Source organism: Neomonachus schauinslandi, chromosome 6, assembly GCF_002201575.2.
Source record: "Neomonachus schauinslandi chromosome 6, ASM220157v2, whole genome shotgun sequence".
In the NCBI taxonomy this organism is placed as follows: domain Eukaryota; kingdom Metazoa; phylum Chordata; class Mammalia; order Carnivora; family Phocidae; genus Neomonachus; species Neomonachus schauinslandi.
In genome coordinates this window covers 51,328,245-51,347,816 of record NC_058408.1, presented here as the reverse complement: position 1 = coordinate 51,347,816, position 19,572 = coordinate 51,328,245, and the positions used below count along the sequence as shown (strand labels likewise).

At 44.2% G+C, this 19,572-nt stretch overlaps 1 protein-coding gene across 2 annotated transcripts in view; it reads right to left on the bottom strand.

Moving 5' to 3' along the window:
* The window catches only part of TNR (tenascin R), an 80,139-nt gene that overhangs the window by 22,628 nt on the left and 37,939 nt on the right, over positions 1 to 19,572 (bottom strand). For both annotated transcript variants that reach the window (XM_021682610.1, XM_021682611.1), the window contains 9 exons: positions 16,884 to 16,973; positions 15,538 to 15,801; positions 14,667 to 14,936; positions 13,445 to 13,564; positions 12,383 to 12,529; positions 9,720 to 9,839; positions 6,676 to 6,819; positions 5,835 to 5,965; positions 4,787 to 4,919 (listed from right to left, as the gene is read on the bottom strand). In XM_021682610.1, the coding sequence (XP_021538285.1) occupies positions 4,787 to 4,919; positions 5,835 to 5,965; positions 6,676 to 6,819; positions 9,720 to 9,839; positions 12,383 to 12,529; positions 13,445 to 13,564; positions 14,667 to 14,936; positions 15,538 to 15,801; positions 16,884 to 16,973 (1,419 nt within the window). The remainder of the gene's footprint in view (positions 1 to 4,786; positions 4,920 to 5,834; positions 5,966 to 6,675; positions 6,820 to 9,719; positions 9,840 to 12,382; positions 12,530 to 13,444; positions 13,565 to 14,666; positions 14,937 to 15,537; positions 15,802 to 16,883; positions 16,974 to 19,572) is intronic.

Below are 19,572 nucleotides of genomic sequence, written 5' to 3'. Positions count from 1 at the left end.
GTTCAAATGGGGTGCTTAGTGCCCTGCCTCCTTCCACACAATCAGGTGTCAAAGAAAGGAGAAGGTGGACTTCTCCTTTAGGGGGTTTGCTTATTTCAATGAAGCTAGTATTGTAACTGTTTCTAAGTAGTGGAGCAGAGAGAAGCCTGTTGATTCCTTACTTTGGTGAGGGGGCAAGTGTGGTGTATATAAGAGTAGAAAGCAGTGGACAGTGGTCATTGGACTTCCCAACTTGATAATTAGGTGGATTTGCATGACCCACTATCTATTGTCTCAGGACCCAGGATTTGCCAATCTTTATTAATTTTTACAGCTTCAAAAACTGAAGCTTGTATTAGAGTAGACTCCCAGAGTTTTTGTGAAAAGCCCCAGAGAGCAGCTCAGCCTGGATGTGGGATAGGACCGGAGCAAAGGCAATAAAGAAAACTTCTCATTACTCATCTCTGGGCACCTCCACAAATGATTGTCTTCGCTTAACCTCAAGGTCAAGACAACCTATTTTATAGTGTTCACTGTCTCTGAGGACAAGCTTTAGTGAGAGTCTTGTTTGCTTCTTATAGTATTAAAAGAGACAATGAAACCTGCCTCTCAGAAGATCATTTCACCAAGTCTCTGTTGCTCTATGGGGAATATTTGTTTCCTCATTTATATTCATATCTCTGAAAGACAAGTAGACCTTGAATGAAATTTCAGGCGACAGTAAATTATAAATAACGTATCCATATTTTTTCTCTTCTATACTACTTGTATTTAATTCCCCCCAGAGTCTTGTGCAAACACCAGAGACAAGAGGACAGGAAGCTATTAACATGATGGAAAGAATGAAATGGGTTTATGCTATATGGCAGGAAGGCAATAAGGGAAGATATCCTGATCAAAGAAAGTTTTTGAGGTTTTGTGGGAGCGAGTTCTTTTCTTTTAGTTCTCTCTTTCTTTCTTTTTTATTTTTAAAAACATCACAACTCTGTTCCAGACCATTAAGTAGACATCTGCTGGAAATGAGTCTCTTATTTTGGCCCACCCAAGGCAAGATGAGGGTTTGTCAGTGGATGGAGGCTGCTTAGGGGCCCAGCTCTAGGCTCTTTTGTTCCATAAGACAAGGCATAAAAAATGCTTAGAACGATCAGCTGAGATCAGCCCATCCTAAGAATAGGATGCTGCTAAGTGGAAAGCTCAGGTACTGTCAATGAAGTCGGAAAGGATGCTGGTTACTAGAATGAAGTTAGCCTCTAAATCCATCAGCCTTGATTTGCCGTCATATAGGATGGTCTGGTGTTTTTCAGCCCTCTTGCTCAGCAGGAATAATTCATGGGGTTTAGACTGGCAGCACTCCAATCTTTCAAGTAAGCAAAAAGATTCTCTGCTCTTCATTTTTTGTTTCCTTCTTCTTCTCCTTTCCCCTTCCCCCTTCTTCTTCTTTTTTCCCCTTCCTCTTCCTCCTCTTCCTCCTCCTCCTCCTCCTCCTCCTTCTTCTTCTTCTTCTTCTTCTTCTCCTTCTTCTTCTTCCTTCTTCTTCCCCTTCTCCTCCTCCTTCTTTTCCCTCTTCTCCTTCTCCCTTTCTTCTTTTTAGGCAAACAGGGGCCCACAGATGGAGCATGCAGGGTGAACTATGTGGCTCCCATGTGTGTGTGTCATGGGGGGCTGTCAGTGAGGGTCTTGTTAGAGAGGAAGGGAAAGGATGAGCTGAGATATGCTGAAGGTCAGGGGAGGCAGAATCAGGCTCAAGGCACAGCCACTGTGACCACTCTTCCCAGAGGAAGCCTAATCTGGAGGGATCTTTAGGAGATCTACGGGGATGACAGGAGAGTCCTGGTATGAGTAACACCTGCCCTGTACACTGGAGGCCCTTCTCCTGGTCTCTTCCTCAAGGCATCTGGCTCAAGCCACACATCAGGCAAACCCCAATCATTCCCTTCTTGATAACATCCTGATCCCCACATTTAGGAAGCTGGTACTCTTGTACTCTCTTCCTCCTTCATAAAATTTGGTTTTGGCAGGGGAGTTGAAGGGCAGGTGTTAGAAAAGGTGGGGGAGGGGCATGGCAGAGGCAGTGGACTCACTAATGTTGACACTTGTAAGCTTAGTGTAATTTATTCAGGAAAATTTGCATTTGGGGTGGTAGAAAGAACCTGAAATTAGAAGGACTCTGGGCATCATACTCTGGAGAAAGTACCTCTTTGCCTGTCCCATCCCTGTGATGGATGTTGAAAATCTCCTTCTATAGCTTTGTTTCACCAGAAACCCCTCTTCCATGCTCTACAGCTGGGATTTAACTATTCTATTCAACCAACATTTTGAACGTTATGTCTGCTATCTGTCAGGCTTTGGACAAGGTACTTTTATATGCCTTACTTCTGTCCACAAACTTTTCATTCTGTAACCAGTCATTTCAGGGGGACCAGCAGGGTGTGGTGTGCATCAGTGACTTAAATTTAAATTTGAGCTTTACAGTAAAACTCTGCAAAGGCTTCCAAACATGTACACATCTTTGCCATGTACCACAATAGTAGTGGCAAGTCCTTCTCTGGTACCCCAAACTGTACATAGAGCGGCTCAGTCAGTAACTACACTCGTTATACAGGAATGCGGACTCTTCAGTTTTCTCCTTTTTGAGTTGGTGTTGGTCATGCCCCAGGAGCCCGGTGTCAATAAAACAATAAGAGTAAAACAAACATATAAAAAAAATAAAAACAAAGAAACAAACACCTAAATACACCCTGATGGTCCCTCTGCACTGTTGACCAAACAAAGCCACTACCCTGGCCTCCTCTACAGATTTCCATGAATTGCTAACCTTCAGCTTATTGGATCTTTCTGAGGCTCCAGCCGGGTTCGAGATCCCAGACCCATACTATTACACACCCCTGGGGCAGCTTCGTGTAAGAGAGGCCGGTGGTGGGCACAGAAGCTGGTATACTTTTATAGCCCAGGTAGATCTGGAGCAAGGCACAGCTGCCCGATATTACAGAAACCTCAGGCATATTATCATACTACTCACACCCACTAGCTGTGGCATTACTGGGATGGGAATTGAAAGCTCATACTACGTTGAGCAAGCATTGAAACCCATGCATTTTGGGGATGAAATGATTAGTTTAGACCTAATAAATATGCAAATTGGGAGCTCTGTTTATGTTTCTGTCATCTGTGTCCTTTCTATGGGGAAGAAATTCTTAATTCAGTGAAAAGCTCCAATCCATGGGTCTTTGGGTGGTGGCTTGAAAAAGAGGACCATGGAAGACCCTTTAACCTGTGAATATGCAGGGAAGGGCTTGAACAAGAGAGGGTAGCACCTTGATACTGAGATAAGCCACTCTGTGAAAGAGCATGGAGGGTGAGCATAATTGACTTCAGCCCCCAAAAGGGATCAAGTGTCCTTCGAGTTCTATTTGGTAAAGACCCATCTTAGATTCATGTCTGGTTATGTGACCAAGGCCTAGTTTTGTTTTTTAAATAAAAAATTGTTTTTCTGATTAATTTGCTCATTCTAGACACTTTATAAGATATTGAAAATATAAAAAAGGAGGGAAAAGAGGACTCATTCATAATCTCACTACCCTAAAGAACCACTGGTAACATTTTGGTGTATTTGATCCAGTGTCCTGCTTTGTCATTTAGAACAAGTCTACAGGGAGAGGCACCTAGGTAGGGATGGGGGATCTTCTGTCACCTCCCTCATGATGGGGGGGTGGGCTTTGGGGCATGGGCAGGATTCCTGTCATCCAGGTACTCTGAGATGGCCGGCAGGCATACATCTAGGGATAAGGGAAATCCTCACACTTGCCGCACACATGTGCATAGCCACACCCCCAGAACTTTGAACTGGGCAGTTCCACAATACAGACTGTAGAGAGGGACCCTGGGAAGTGACAGAAAGGATTGTTAACAGGCACAGTCCCCACAACGAGATTAACTGGAGTCAAATCTTAGTTCTCTTATGTAAGAGCTGTGGGGTCTTGGGCGAGTTGTCTCACCTCTGTGTGGCTCAATTTCCTCATCTGTAAATAGGGATAATAGAACATACTTCATAGGCTGTCATGATGATTGAATTAGGTAGTACATGTAATGCAGTCAGAACAGTGCCTGTTACTAGTTTATTTCATCTTAGACAAATTAGGACACCCTTATCCCTTATGGACATTTCAGGTAATTTCTGCTGATACTTAATTGGAGGAATGCAGGAGGAGCAGCTGGATTTAGTAGTAGAAGACCTTGGTTGTAGTTTGACCCAGCCACTTACTAGCCATGGAAGTCATTTGATTTCCATGCACTCTGTTTCATCATCTGTGAAATGGGGATAATAAGGCCCTCCTCACCAGTTGTTATAGGGACTTAGTTGAGACCATAGGAACGCAAAAGTGCTTTGTGTATGGAAAAGAACCCTAGATTTAATACAGAGGGTTTACTCTTGGTACTTTTATTAAGTGATTCTCTGATCACAGGCAGCAGAGGAAGGAAGGAAAGAGGGAAGGATGAACTTTGCTGGGAAAACACTTGCAGAAAATCTGAGCAGGAACCTGATGTCTTCACTTGGTGCATTTAGTGGGTCCAGGCGGACCAAGGATTTGTACTGCTGGTTCCTATGGTTGCCTTGGCAGGTAGAAGTTTTCTGGCAGGGCCTTGGAAGGGGGAGGGGGGAGTGGAGGAAACCCTTATTTTCCTTCACAGGAAGAGGCAATTGATTTTCCTTGGGAGGTTCCTCCCTGATCAAGCCTCAGCAGAAGCTTCGGAAGAGGCAGAGGTCATGCAAGGAAGAAGAAGGCATCACAGGGGTGTTGTCTCTCACCTGTGGTGAAGGTGGCAGAGGTGAGGCTGCTCCGGGAAGTGTCCTGGGCTGCCTGCAGGAGCACTGTGTAGTCTGTGCTCTCAGACAGGCCTTCCAGTCGGATCCACGTGTCCTCTGCATCCACAATCAGCTCCTGTGGAACAAGGGAGGAAGGCAGGTGGAAGGGAGTGACCAGCATGCAATTGAAAGGAGCTGGGAAGGGAAGCCCAGAGCCTGCAGCCAGCTAGGTCAGGATTGCCAAGGCCATTGTGTGCTCTCCATTCCACAACAAGGAGAGCACAATAAGCAGAGAGGACAGCTCCTGTGTGAGATTTAGGCAGCTCCTACCTCACAGATTAGGCAGCTCCTACCTCACACATTGGCATAAAGGTAGGCATGTGAATGATCAAATCCAGTGGTTTTCTGACTGTACGAGATTCCTCAGGACCCAGGGAGGCAGAATCCTAGGCCTCCATCCTCCATATCTAACAGACTAGTTCTGCTTAAATCTATTGTGTATATTTGGCGTCTGAATATGATTTCACTTTAAAAAATAAGATTTCATTGTGAACAGAAGTTTGACAACCAGTGCTCTAGAAGTACTGTTTCAACTGATCATCTAACACAGAAATTTGTCATCTCTTTACTGCAGGCTATATAGATGCAGCCTTTATAATGCTTATCAAGAGGCATAAAAGACTGTTGAATTTGGTGTCCTGCTCATGTTTGCTTGGCCCTCCTAGCGAAATTTTTTTCAAAAACTATGTACTTATATAGGCTTGGAAGTTTCCAATGTGCCTTTCATCATCATACTGAAAGCCCCACCACAACCAAGTGCAGCTGTAGAGGTAGACACCCCCATTATCTAGAGCAGAAACTAAGGCTCAGAGAGGTTTCTTGTTTTGCTTCAACTTGTAAAGAGAGTAGCGAAGCCAGGACAGGCACCAAAGTCTCTGGTTTGCAGACTCAGGCTCTTTCCTCAACAGCATGTATGTATCCATCATGGCAAACCCAGTTTGCTCCCTTTGGATAGCTTGATAGAAAAATCTCCTTTACAGAAAAATCTTACCTTGCGGCTTCCATCAGTGGATTTGTAGGTTAAGATGTAGTTTTCAATTTCTGCTCTGGGAGGCTGCCAGGAGATCAGGGCACTTTGTCTGGTGACTTCACTGGCTGTCAGGTTTGCTGGAGGGTCCAGGACTACAAAGAGGAGAAAATGCCAGGAGTGTCTGCCTCTCCAGCTCCCCTCTGTTGGATTGCATTCCAGGCACATTATCTCTCTGCCCACCTATGTGGTCTCTGGGTCTCTGGGCAGCTTACACGCTGGCCCTAGTTCTAGCCTGAACAGGAGCAGAAAGGGTGCTCCTGGGTCAGAAGATAATCAGTCAGTGTCATGATCATTCCTGCAACTATTCCCCCTTTCCCTCACCTGGGCCTCTGGGCCTAGGTGTGACATCTTCCAATCTGACCTGTGTCTGAAATCATGACCTTGTTAAATCTGCATGTCTGTGAGTTCACTCTTGAGCTTTTATCATTCCCACATCTATATCTCTGTCTACTCTTCTGGCCATGATTGTACCCAGCAACTGTCTCCCACATATCAAGGCCTGTAATATGCATCAGATTTTTCTAGGCCAGATGCATGTCTAGTACTGGCCTCTTTGGTCCTGGTTCTACTGCTGTCAGCCAGACCCAGGATGAAAGCAGGAAACAGACAGGTGTCTGTGGCCTGAGAGCTGCAGCTCACTTTCACTGGCATTTGGGCAGCAGTCAACTGAAATACAAACCGCTCATAGCTGCACTGTCCAAAGCCTATAGACTATCATCTAGTGCACCACATGGAGACTGGTAATTTTCAGATCCACAAAAGCATCTAGAGATGCTGGTTGTGTAGCCAACCATGTACTCACGGGTAGAGAAGTTGGTGCTGATGGTGCCACTGGTGAGAGGCCCACTGGTGGCATACATATTAATAGTATAGTGGGTGCTAGGAAGCAGGCCAACGAGCTGGAATTCCTCACTGCCACCATCAACCAGGATGGTCTCTCCAGCAACTGAAATCAGATGAACATGGATAAAAATTGAATAAGGCTATTGAAACTAGGAAAGCCTTACCAAATCCAAAGGCATTTCGTAAAGATTCAGTATTAGAGAGTTTTGGAAAGAATCTCTTAAAGGTTATTTAACTTAGCATTGTATTCCACAAGAGCATCCCCTCTCATTTTGCATCTTAATTGAGAAAAATAGTCCTTATTTGGAGGCCAAATTGTCTTTTCCGTGACTTGCACTCAGGTCACTGGGGTTACAAAGAATAAGCTGAATCCTCTGTCTACATGGCTCCTTCCTTCCCGCCATACCTCCTAATCAAGTCCTCTCTCCTCTAGGCTGAGAAAATGTATCCCCAACCACCATTACATGTATGTGGCAATTCTAAAAGTATTGATTGTTTGCACCCATGGGCAGAGCTTTGCGTTTATTTCTACTGCATTTTGCCTTGTCGATTAAGTTTTGGACCACCGTTTCCGCTTATTGAAATATATTTGAATTTGGATTCTATGGACCACAGTTTAAAAATTTTTTTATTTAAGTACAGTTGACACACAATGTTGCATTAGCTTCAGGTATATAACATAGTGATTCAGCTTCTCCATATATTATGCTATGCTCACCACAAGCACAGCTACCATCTCTCCCCGTACAATTACAATATCATTGACTTACACAGTTTTGTTTTATATTCAAATGTGTTACGCATGTCTTCTCTGTATTCATTTAGCTGTCAGTAAAACTGTTTATTAGAGCAGGGCCACACCATTTATGTGTCTTTAGAATACTTCTGAGTCATTCAGCATTTAAAAAGTTTACTGGGCACTTCCCCAAACAAGGTAGGGTCTGAAGTTTCAAGTTTCTTGTGGTCTAAAGGCATAGAAGGCATGCAAACAAGTAAAAATTCAAACCAGCTCTTTGAAAGAGCAAACATAATGACTCTATCTTTTTTTTTTTTTAGATTTTATTTATTTATTCATAAGAGACAGAGAGACAGAGAGAGAGAGGGAGAAGCAGGCTCCCCACTGAGCAGGGAGCCTGATGCAGGACTCGATCCCAGGATCCTGGGATCATGACCTGAGCTGAAGGCAGACGCTTAACCATCTGAGCCACCCAGGTGCCCGACTCTATCTTTTTAATATCCTCATTTGCAACATCCTGCCAGCCATCACTGTTTGGCCATATCAAACCATGGCAGTTGCTCAAAAGTCCTCATGTTCTCTTGTATCTCTACAAATGCACTCAGGCTGCTCTTTGTCTTAGAATTCCCTTTCTTCTAGTCTCCTTCTCTAACTTTATCTAGGATCTGCTTTCTTTCTTCCCCTCAACACCCTTGTCCCCAATGAGTGATCTATCAGATGTGGCCCAAGCTGTTTTGTGATTGCCTATGTCATGACACTGCTCACATTGGGTTATAACAATGTACTGGTCTCATCATCACCAGAAGTGAGTTCTGTGAAGAGAAGCACCCATGTTTTGTCTCTGAATCCTTACAGCCTTGTTGAGTGTATGGCTCGTGGGAGGACATCCAAAATATTTGTTGAATGAATGGAAGTTAATTGCTATGATGGAGCCATGTACTTTGTACCTGTGAGCAGGTGGGTCTAACTACCTTAGGGGAATACTGGAAGCTTTGACAGTGGACATGGTGTTGAAACTAAGACTTAGAGGATGGGTTTGTCTAGGCAGACAAATGGGGAGAGAATTTCCAGGTAGAGGAAACAACACATGCAAATGAGTGGTGGTTTGGGAAGGCATGGTGAGAGTTAAGAAATGCAGGCCCATGACATGCAAGGAGGGGTGGCAGGAGTTGAAATGGATTGTGCATGCACATAGATGGGTTATGATGTATCCATAGTCATGGTATTCATTCCTTGAGGAGAGCTATTCAATCAGCTAAATTCTGTGTTACTCCAAATATGATCCATCATGTATTTTTCCATCTAAGTGATAAGTAGGATTTTCTGATGCCTTGCTGAAATCCAAGTGTGCTAGCAGATTTGTCAATTAAAAAAAGATATAAAATGGCTTTGGTAAAACTTATTCTTAGTGAACCTGTGCTGGTATCTTTTTCCAATTTATTTAATAGTCTGTTTTGGTTTTTATTTTCCCAAGCTTTAACAATCAGTTTACTTTGCAGCTTACAGAATTGGCTTTCTCCGTCATTTTTGAAAATTAAGACATCTGCTTATCTCTTGTCTTCTGATAGCTCTGTTCTCTGGATTCCTGAATATAACCCACAACAATTCTGTGATCACATGTATAATTTAGACAAGGAAATAACTTTCCTAGGCCTAGATACTTGAATTACTCAACATTATTTTGCTTTGGGCGTCTTTATTCAACTTCAAATAGCGTAAGGTGAAAAAGCATGGTAAGAAGACATTGAAATTCAAGATTTAATGTTGGCTCAACCTTTTGTGTTGGATATGGGTAGACAAGACTAAAGCAACTGGAGTTTGCTAGTTCTGGATCCTTTGTTACCATGTATTATTTGTTCCCAGCATGGTGCTTTAATGTTTTTCTTGCTCTATGAATATCTAGAGAAGTGTGCTTTCTTCCCTATAGCATTTGGGGGCAAGTCTTAGCTCAGTTTTGAATTTTATCTTCCAAGTGCTATTTCTCTGTTTTTATATTTGCTTTTGTTTATGTGCCTTTCAGATTCTTGTACCTTGTACCTTGTGCCTTCTTGTACCTTTCAGATTCAGCTTTCTGAATTCCTATAGCTGATGTAGTTTGCAGAGTTTAGGGACATCTTGAGAGCTTTACAGTGAAGGTAAAGCAGGAAAATTTCTAAGCTGTCCCTCAGATTGATAAAACATCCTTTTAAAAAAACTTTCATAATAGTCTTCAGCGCCTGTCCCCACCATTTCCCCCTGCCTGATGCATAGACCTGTAAGACGTTCACCTGCAAAGTGTGTGAGAATAATGACATAGTGCTCCACTTCACCCACTGGGGCCTTCCACTGCAGCAGGGCTTCTGTTGGAGTGATGTTGGTAGCAGTCAGATCCACAGGGTTGTCCATAGCTGAAACAGAGCCAGAGAATATCAGGTAAAGGTAGAAGATACTGAAGGATGGAAGTGCAGTGAACGATCTCTTATAGTTTCATCCATCATGCATGTCTGCTGCTGTGCCATACAAAAGAATGAAGTGAGTGGAAACCTCTTTCCTTCCTTCCCTTCTAATCTCATCCTCTTCTCCCTTTCCTTCTTCCTCACAAGTACCCAGTTCTCTCCTGATTGGCCCCAGATCTTCCTTTTAATTCATTCATTAGCTTCTTATGTGCAGAGTACTGTCAGGTGCTACAGGGGATCCCAAGGTATGGCTGCTGTGTTTTACACATTTAAACCTAGATGGAGAAACTAAGAACATAGAGGAATTGTTATATTTCTTTAGTTAATGAGATAATTTGCTTCCCAGGCTATTTGCACTTTCATAAATATAAGGAGCATGCCTTGTGGAATGATCTCTGTTAATGAACTTCAGAAAGTATGGTGGGAGTTCCATGAAGTCAAGGAGTAACCACAGCACCTAGAACTTACAAGGTACTCAATAAGTGCTTGTGGAATGACTGAATGGGACTCAGGTTGCCTCGAAAGCCACATATGATGAGTGAATTCTTGCTTTGCTACTCACAGGCTCCCTTTGTACTGAGTCCTGGGTATCCCTTTTGTGGCCTGGAGAGTCATGGGGATTCTTTCAGGCTAAAGGTCACTAGTGTCTGTTGCGGGGAACAGAGTTTGCTCATCATGGGACCAGGTTCCTATACTTATTTACCCATGATCTATGCCTTTGTTTCTTACTATGCTTCCCTTCTATAAAGTTGGGATTTATTTTAGAAATGGATGCTATTACAATAGTTTAGGTATCAACTCAACCTAAGTGTCATGTAATTTACTCCTGGGGACCAAGAGGTGCTGTTGATCTGGCCCTGTTTTCTAACTTAAGGTTTCTATTGTTTACTTATGTTACTTATTTGGAAGCAACAACTGTGAAATATTTTTTTAAATTTTAATATCTGAATTTTATATGTAATCTGTGTCTTTAACAAATTCTTCAAATGCAACCATATGAAAAGAGACAAAGAAGAAAATCTTCGGAGACTAATTAGCTTGATCTTGCTGAGATTAACTTTGAGACCCTGAAGGAGTGCTCATTTCCCAAAGTTGTAAAATCATAAACCTCACATTAAAACAACAACAAAAGAAGACACTTCTGTGGGCAATCTGTTTATTGGGAGTTGCCACAATAGCTCTGTCTGAATCTGAAGGAGGGTGGTTTGGGTTGGTACACTGCTGAATATCCGCTTTACAGATACTTGCTGCTTATGACCAAGAACCCAAGGAATGAGATGTTTTTGACCCAAGTTGCTGCTTTCTTTTACCTTAGGGGATAGGAGGCTCTTGAAATCCATCTTACAGTCCTCAAAGAGAAAAGGTCTAATTTTTTTACCATGAATTTCTAAGACTTTCAGGAAGGTGAGAGGGGGCTTCTTTTGATTCATTGGGCATCACTTTGGGTCAATATTTCTTGATTCCTTAATGGTCACAGATAATTTGATGGAAAGGAAAGATTGGACCAAAAACATGGCTGGATTATGTGTAGTTACAGACCTGGAAGGAGACTAGGGAAGATAAGAATATCCTGTGGTGTTTTTTAGAAGAATAATTTTTTAGGTTCTGAAATGTTCTGAAGGCATGTTTCTTTGGCCATTACTTTACAGATGTTTCTGGGCCTGTGAGAGCATCTACAAAAGTGGTGAGGAATTCCAAGTTACCTTTTCCTCATTCAGGAAATGCTATTCTCTGAGGAAATTAAGCAGCCTCAAGAAATTCTGGTGTTCTCCTAACGAGGCAAGCTGGATATTTCCCATGTGCTATGGGAATGATAGCTTAACTGGGAGGTTAGGTCTGGGGTCAGAAAACTTTGGCTGTCCCCTCTGGTGCCTTCTATAACAAGTCTTTCCTAGTTCTGCGTGGTGGGCTGACTCAGGGACCAGAGCAAGAGGAGAAATAGAGCTGCTGCAGGAGCCCTGTCCCCAGGCCCATCCAAGGCGCTCATTTTCCAAAGGAAGGCCTCCACCTTTTGAGCTTAAAGCAATAACAAATGCAGCCACTTGGTGGCTTCTGGCCAGGATGAAGAATTTCAGGAACCCAAGGGTTTTTACTGGAATAATAACCCTTTCCTTCTCTGAGGTAAAATTTACTTGACTGAGTCTTTTAAAAAATTAGATGAGATGATCCAGATGTCTGTTCTGGAATTCACTTCCATAATGTGTCTTTGAAAGGTCACTTTTCCTATTGAAAATTCCATGAAAATTTCTGACCTAAACCAATAAGACTCTTAGAAGAGGCTTACTCTCTAAACTCCCGGTATTAGAGGGCAATACCAGAGGGGAGAGAAATCACAAATTGCTTTGCATGACACAGTGAGTGAATGGAATGGAGCTTCTGAGCTCAGAATCTGTGTCCTCTTTATTAGGAGAACAACTCCACTGTTTGCCTCTTCTGTCTGTTGCAGGTCCTCAACCAGGATCCTGACTTGGCTCATGACAGGAGGACATGCCTACCTGTGTGAATGAGGGTACAGATGCGCTCACTCTCCTCCCTGCCCCGCACGCTGTTGAGACTGATTTCATATTCGGTGGCTGGATATAGCTTGGTGATGGTGAATTCTGTCACTGTGTTGGGCACCACTGAGCTGTCCAGCCGTCCCACTAAGGAAGAGAAGAAGCCACTGTTAAAGTTCAGCAGATCCTTCATCAACACAGCTCATGGTATAATCTACATAGAAGCTTCTGGCAGTACTTTGTCATGAAACATAGATGGGTGCAAGGCCCAGCACTCAGTGGGGAAGGAGAAATGGTTCATAGACTGGGAATGTTGGAGCTTGAAGAGACCTTGCATGCTGGTCCTACCCCCTCATTTTATAGGTTCCTTGGATCATAGAAAAAAAGGTGGCTAGGTGGTTTTCTAACACACTGGTCTTAAGGCAGTCGAGAGGTCATGGCTACAAAGAGTGGTCCATGCAGCCCAGAGACAGAGTAGTCTGGAAAACTATGCCACTACCTCCCTGGAAGTGGGCATGCCCTCTACTTTGTTAACAATGTGGCATGCACCAACAGGAACTGGCAGGAAGCAGGGGATGTCTGGGCCAACTTTTTCTGACTCATAACTTGGCTGGAGTGGCAGAAATAGGAAAACCATCACTGTGGTTCTCTCTAAGGCTTCATCTGGCCCAGCTGAGTCTTTAGACATCCCCCAGGATTCTAGTCTTGGACTTCACTCTCTCAAAAAAGTGAATGTGACCCTGGCTTTTGGCAGAATTCTTTAGGGTTCTTCGTTACTTACTACACTGCCTAGATAAGGTGACAAGTTATCATGGTTCACTCTGCTGATGGAAGGCTTGCTTTCTGGGTGAATACAGTTAAGCCTTTTGTGAGAGGAGTTGGCAAGTTAAGGGTTTCTTTGCTGCTCCTCCTGAAACCACTCTTATTGTGATGGAACATGTTATAGAGAGAAGGAGAATGCAAGCGAGGGGTGATATCCTCTGGGATATGTAGTTCTTCCATAGCAATCTTCACCTAGCTCCAAATCCCATTCATTTGTGAGAAATCAAATAACTTTATTACCTTGTGTTGGCCGATAGGATACTCGGTAGTAATCAAAAGATGAAACAGGAGGGCTCCAGGAGACCATAACTGAGTCCTTGGTCACATTGCTAATTGTGATGTCTTTGGGGGGATCAATTCCTATAAGGACCCAGGTAGTTGTGGGAAAAAGACAGAAAGCACAGTGTGAAAAAGCAATTCCTATCCTTGGTTTCATGTGGACCAAGAGCTAATAGTGTTGCAGAGGCAGATAAGATCTTTATACTAGAGCATCCTTAAAGCCATGCTCAGGCCAAAGTTTCACATGAAACCTCAGAGTTATTGGCTAAAACCATGTTCATGGGGAATATTTTAACAACATGAAGTCACGTTGGCAAGCTCTGTGCTGTGCAACAACTATTACCTGTGTGTGAATGTCAACTGGGAACCTTCCTTTAAGTTCATATGTTTTGCTTTGAACTGGGAGTAACATGGCCGTTTTCTCTGGAACAACTTCTCTTGGACAAACCCAACTGTTTCTCTTATTTTTTTTAGCAGCCACCTACGGTTCAATTTGGAAAAACTGCCTATTGAGTCTAGAGGGATTTCAGAGCAAGTCCAGAACAAATCCACTTTCTTAAATTGCATTTCATCTGTACTGGATAGTTCATTTTTTTGACTACTGGGGGATCCCAGGGTTGAAACCAACTAGTGCTTAATCCACTTGTCCAGTTTGTAAGTTCTTGTTAGTATGTAGGAAACCAGAGAAATACACATGTCCTCACCCACATGCACACTTATATCTGGGATTGTATTTGAGAATGATGAGACAAGAATGATCCAGTTCATCTTAGGGTGCCTGTGTTTTCTAAACAACATGCAAATCACCCCCATTTTCTGAGTCTCAGGTTCACACGTGGTTGCATGCTGGCCCCATATAATTTTGAGGAAGCATCATTTGTATGAGTGACCTTACTGAGCAGTCAAGAGATTGGGTTTCCTCTTGGAGGCCAGCTCTCTTCAGGCTGGCAGTGTCAGAACCTCTGGACCAATGCATTCAAACCCTGCTGTCCTCCTCAAGACACTGAGTCCATCCTACCTTCCAAAAGGAAGTTTCCCATCTTATACATTTTGTGCAACCCTCTCTAGCCAAGTGAGGCAGTCCCCTACTCCTTGGGGATTTCTCTTTGTAAATTTCATTGACTTATTAGAGACCTCTGTAGGAACTCTCTTCACCACCTGCTGTCAAGTCCTCCAGCCTCACCTGTGGTGATGGAGCCCACGATGGGCTCAGAGGTCACTGTGCCGTGGACTGCTACCAGGTTCACAATGTACTCAGTGGCCGGCTGCAGACCCATCAGGACAGTATGCCTCTTGGTAGCATCCAGGGAGACCTCTGTCATCTCTTCTTCTTTATCCCGAGGGCTGTAGTTCAGAATGAGTCTGTCTGCTGGAGGGGATGGGTCACTCCAGGTTATGTTTACGCTGGAGGAGGTCACGTGAGAAAAGTGCAAATGGGAGATGGGGCGAAAGCCTGCAAAGCAGAGGAGATGATGGTTCTGAAACATATGTGAGGTGTGGGACCCTGGGCTAGAAGAGCCAACTGACTGAAACAATCTGTTTTCCTTGTAAACTAGGACTACACCTTCACTTGCTGACTCACAGCTTCCACCTTCTCACTCTCCAGTCCTGTCTACTCTCTTTTCTCTAGGCCACATACTGAAAAATGAATGCCCTCAGCAGGGTAAAACCTCTGTGAGTTATTCATAATACTCACCCAGGATTTAAAATCTTTATCCTGGGAGAAATTTAACATGATTGCATGGATCCTCTGAATGCCCACTGATTTAGTGCAGGCAGGGGAAGATGAACAGAATCAACCCCTTTGTCCAGGCTGTAGAAAACCAGATACAAATTTTCTGGCATGTAAGTAGCCTTGCTCCTCTCTCCTCCTTATTTCCAACCATTCCATCTTGATATATTTATTAATTTCTCCTCTATCTCTTCTTTCTCTACCCACATTCCTCCTTCTCTAAACAAAATGGGGTATTCAAAGAGTGGGTTGCCTAGATGACCTTCTTGTACTAAGATCCATTAATCCCCGAACCCATCTGGGATTTCTGCTATCCTGGTACCTGTGAAGGCATCCACGGTGGACTCGAAGCTTTGCTGCCGACCCCTCTCAGCAGTGATTGAAATGATGTACTCTGCTCCGGGCTCTAGATCTGTCAGTGTGTATGAGGTCCTGTCCTTGGGCACAGTGACTTCTGAGGCGATCCCAGAGGAAGGGGTAAAGGTAATTCGGTAGTGATCAATGGGGCCGCTGGCCTTGGTCCAGATGAGGGAGATGGAAGTTTCCGAGGAGGCTGTCACCATAAGGTCTCGGGGACTGTCAAGTTCTGTGGATCAACATAAGTGGCCTATTTTACACAAGTTCCATAGATCGGCCAGTATTTATTGGAATTGGACCTCCCTGTGGATTTCTAAGCCCTCAACAGGCCTGCTGACCACGATGATTAGCTTGTCATTGCTGACAATTATCTCACATTTTTTTAAGCGCCTTCCCCTTGAAAGATGGCCAAAGGCTTGGTATAAAGATGGACAATTTGCATAAAGGCATTAGTAGGTCCAACACCACTAGAATACATCCACCTCTGGGACAAAGCTGGCTGCTGATTGTCAAGCTCTCTATACTCATTTTTCTCCCAGCCTTTTTCAGCAGGCCAACCAGGGTAAAATAGGAGCCACCATTAAGTAGGGATATGTCATCCCTGGCAACAGTAGCTATCCCTGTTCCTGAGTCCATTTTGACTGACCTGGCCATGGGTGTACAAGTTTGAGAACTCCTGGGGACCCATGTCCTTGTGGTTCTCTAGAGAGGTTGTCTATACTAGAACAAGCCTTGGGACAGGGATTGGTTCAAAATCCCCAGCTCAGTCCAGGCTGCCTGTACCTAAGGTACTAGAGTGACTTTGAAATTTACCCAGAATTTGGAAGCAAATCTGCTGGCTCCAGAATAACAAGGGTCTCAGGTGGACTTTTCCATTGTCCTTAGATTTAATGGGTTGTTTCCAAATCTAAACCTTTATCCTTGTGGCCTTTCTGAGGGCTTCTGTTATGCATGGTGAGGGACATCACATTCTGCCTGTTCTGGGGTGGTCTAGAAAGAAATAGGACCTGTTATGACACTAACCGATTTGGAATTTTCCACCTCTGTGGGCAGGCAGCCCTTCAGACCATGGGAGATATGCATAGATCTGTGGGGAAGAGAGGGAGACTATCCTGCATGTTGATGTCAGAGGTTAGGCACAGAGATCAGAGATCCACAGGTAGACGTTGTTTCTAGGTTGATAACTGCCATCCAGGGACCTGTTCATTAAGGGGCATTGCCTTCTGACCAAGCCTTGCCAGGACAAGCCTCCATGGCTTCTTAGGCCTACAGAGTATCCCGGTCTTCTTCTGCACCAATCCTCCTACTCACCAGTCCTGGCATTCATGGTGGCTGGTACACTTTGCTGTGAGTTCATGACAGCAGATATTCCAACTCCATACTCAGTGCCAGGCACCAGATCTGTCAGTAGATGCAGAAACAAACATTATTCCATGTGTGTGTCAGTGGTGGGGAAGGCAGAAAGGAGGGAAGCAAATGAGCTTAGATTCCTGTTCTTATCTTATGTTCAGTCCTTCCTGAATCTCCTCCTAATTTTACCTAGTACCAAATCCCAGTTTCACCACTTAGGAAATCCATACCAAGTCAACAGGATGAATTGCTCAGTGCAGAGCTTCCTTCTTGCTGCTGACCTTGGGAAGGCAGTGAGGCTGCCCTTGTCGGTGACTTTCAGAAATGTGCTCTCCTGTGGAAGGTCTCCCCGTGTTACTTAAAGTCTCAGGTTGGCTACAACTGGTGAAGGGAGTCCTTGTATAAGCTGTGAATTGAAGGATTGTGTGGACATGGGCCTTTAAAGCATTTCTTGAACATTGTGTGTGAACATCAACTGCACCTTTTAAGGGACTGAAACGATATGGGGACTCCAGGATCCCTTCTAGGGAGCAACACTGGATGGACTTTCTGAGCACAGGCTATCAGGCCTTTAATGTAGGGGCAGGCAGAAGCCCTGTGGCTGTGGGCTCCCCACCGAGGTTGGTAATTCAGATCCCAGGGTATTTGAAGTTATGGATTCAATCTTAGGATGACCTCTGGGGACTGCGGCAGATGGAAAAGATGCAAAAACTGTCCAACTAAAAGATTCTTTGGGGAAATCCTTTGGGGGTTTAATACAAAGAATCACTGGGAGCCTCCCAGGATATCTGTAATTATTGGGGCTGTTTCCCTACCCTCTCCCACATTCATTTTCAGACTAACTGGCTTGACCAGCATATTAATTTCCTATTGCTGCTGTAACAAATTACCACAATTTAGTGGCTTAAAACAACATAAGTCTATTATTGTACAGTTCAGCATTCAGCAGGTCTGAAGTCTAAATGGTTCAGCAGGGTCGCAGCCTCTGGATGCTCTGGGGGAGAAATCATTTCTTTGCCTTTCCCAGCCTCTAGAGGCTTCCTGCATCCCTTGGCTTGTGGTTCCTTAATCCATCTTCAAAGCCAAAGCATAGCATTTTCAAGCCTGTTTATCTCTCCAGCCTCTGTGTTCGTTGCCCCACCTTCTACTCTGAGTGATCTTCCTGTATCCATCTTTTTTTTTTTTTTTTTTAAGATTTTATTTGTCAGACACAGAGAGAGAGACAGAGAGAGCACAAGCCGGGGGAGCGACAGGCAGAGGGAGAAGCAGGATCCCAGTGAGTAAGAAGCCCAAGGCAGGACTCAATCCCAAGACTTTGGGATCATGACCTGAGCCGAAGGCAGACACTTAACGACTGAGCCCTTCTTCTTACATTGGCTCCACCTGGTTAACTTTTTTTTTTTTATTAAGATTTTTATTTATTTGATAGAGAGAGACACAGTGAGAGAGGGAACACAAGCAGGGGGAGTGGGAGAGGGAGAAGCGGGCCTCCTGCTGAGCAGGGAGCCTGATGCGGGGCTTGATCCCAGGACCCTGGGATCATGACCTGAGCCGAAGGCAGGCGCTTAACAACTGAGCCACCCAGGCGCCCCTCCACCTGGTTAACTTAATCACATCTCCAAATTCCTTTTTGCCATGTAAGATGACGGAGTCATGTGTTCCTGGGATTAGAACGTGGACATCTTTGGAGACCATTATTCTAGCATCAAACAAGCATCAAATTTGCCCTTGTTTACTAGAAGTGGGACTATAGAAAAATACAAGATCAAATCATTACCTTTGGGGTCCCCCATGATGAGTCTGAGTGCTTCTGGTAGGCATTTATGGGAGGGGGGCTCTGTGTGGGCCCACAAGAGCCCTGGCTTGATGATCATGCTATTCTGCATTTATATAACATATGTTCTTTTCAAAATACCTGAATGTGCTTTGACCTTCACCACAACCTGAGGAAGGTGGGATGGGGAGTCTTTTCTCCATCTGCATTAGTTTTTTGTGGCTGCCATGACAAATGATGACAACAGTGTGGCTTAAAACAACAGAAATGTATTCTCCCCCAGTTCTAGAGTCTAGAGGGCCCAAATCAAGGTGTTGGTGGGCAAGGATCCTTCCAGAGGCTCTAAGGGGGAGCATCTTTCCTTTCCTCTTCCAGCTTTTGGTGGTCACCGGCCATCCTGGGCTTCCCTCACTTGTAGCTGCATCACTCCAGGCTCTGCCTCTGTTGTCTCATGGTGTCTTAGTCAGCTCAGGCTGCTGCCACCAATGGCCAAAGACTGGGTGGCTTAAACCACATTTATTTCCCACAGTTCTGGAGACTGAAAAGTCCAAGATCAAGGCACCAACAGATTTGACATCGGGTGAGACCTCACTTTCTGGTTCATAGATGGCTATCTTCTTGCTGTATTCCCACACAGTGGAAAGAACAAGAGAACTCTCTGGGGTCTCTCTTTTATAAGGGCACCAATCCCATTCATGAGGGTTGCTTGCTCATGACTTAATCATCTCCCAAAGACCCTATCAGCTAATATCACGTTGGGAATGAGGTTTCCAACATATGAATTTTGGGGTGACACAAACATTCAGTCTGTAACCTATGGCATTCTCCCTGTGTGTCTGTGTCTTCTCCCCATCTTATGAAGACACTGGTCACATT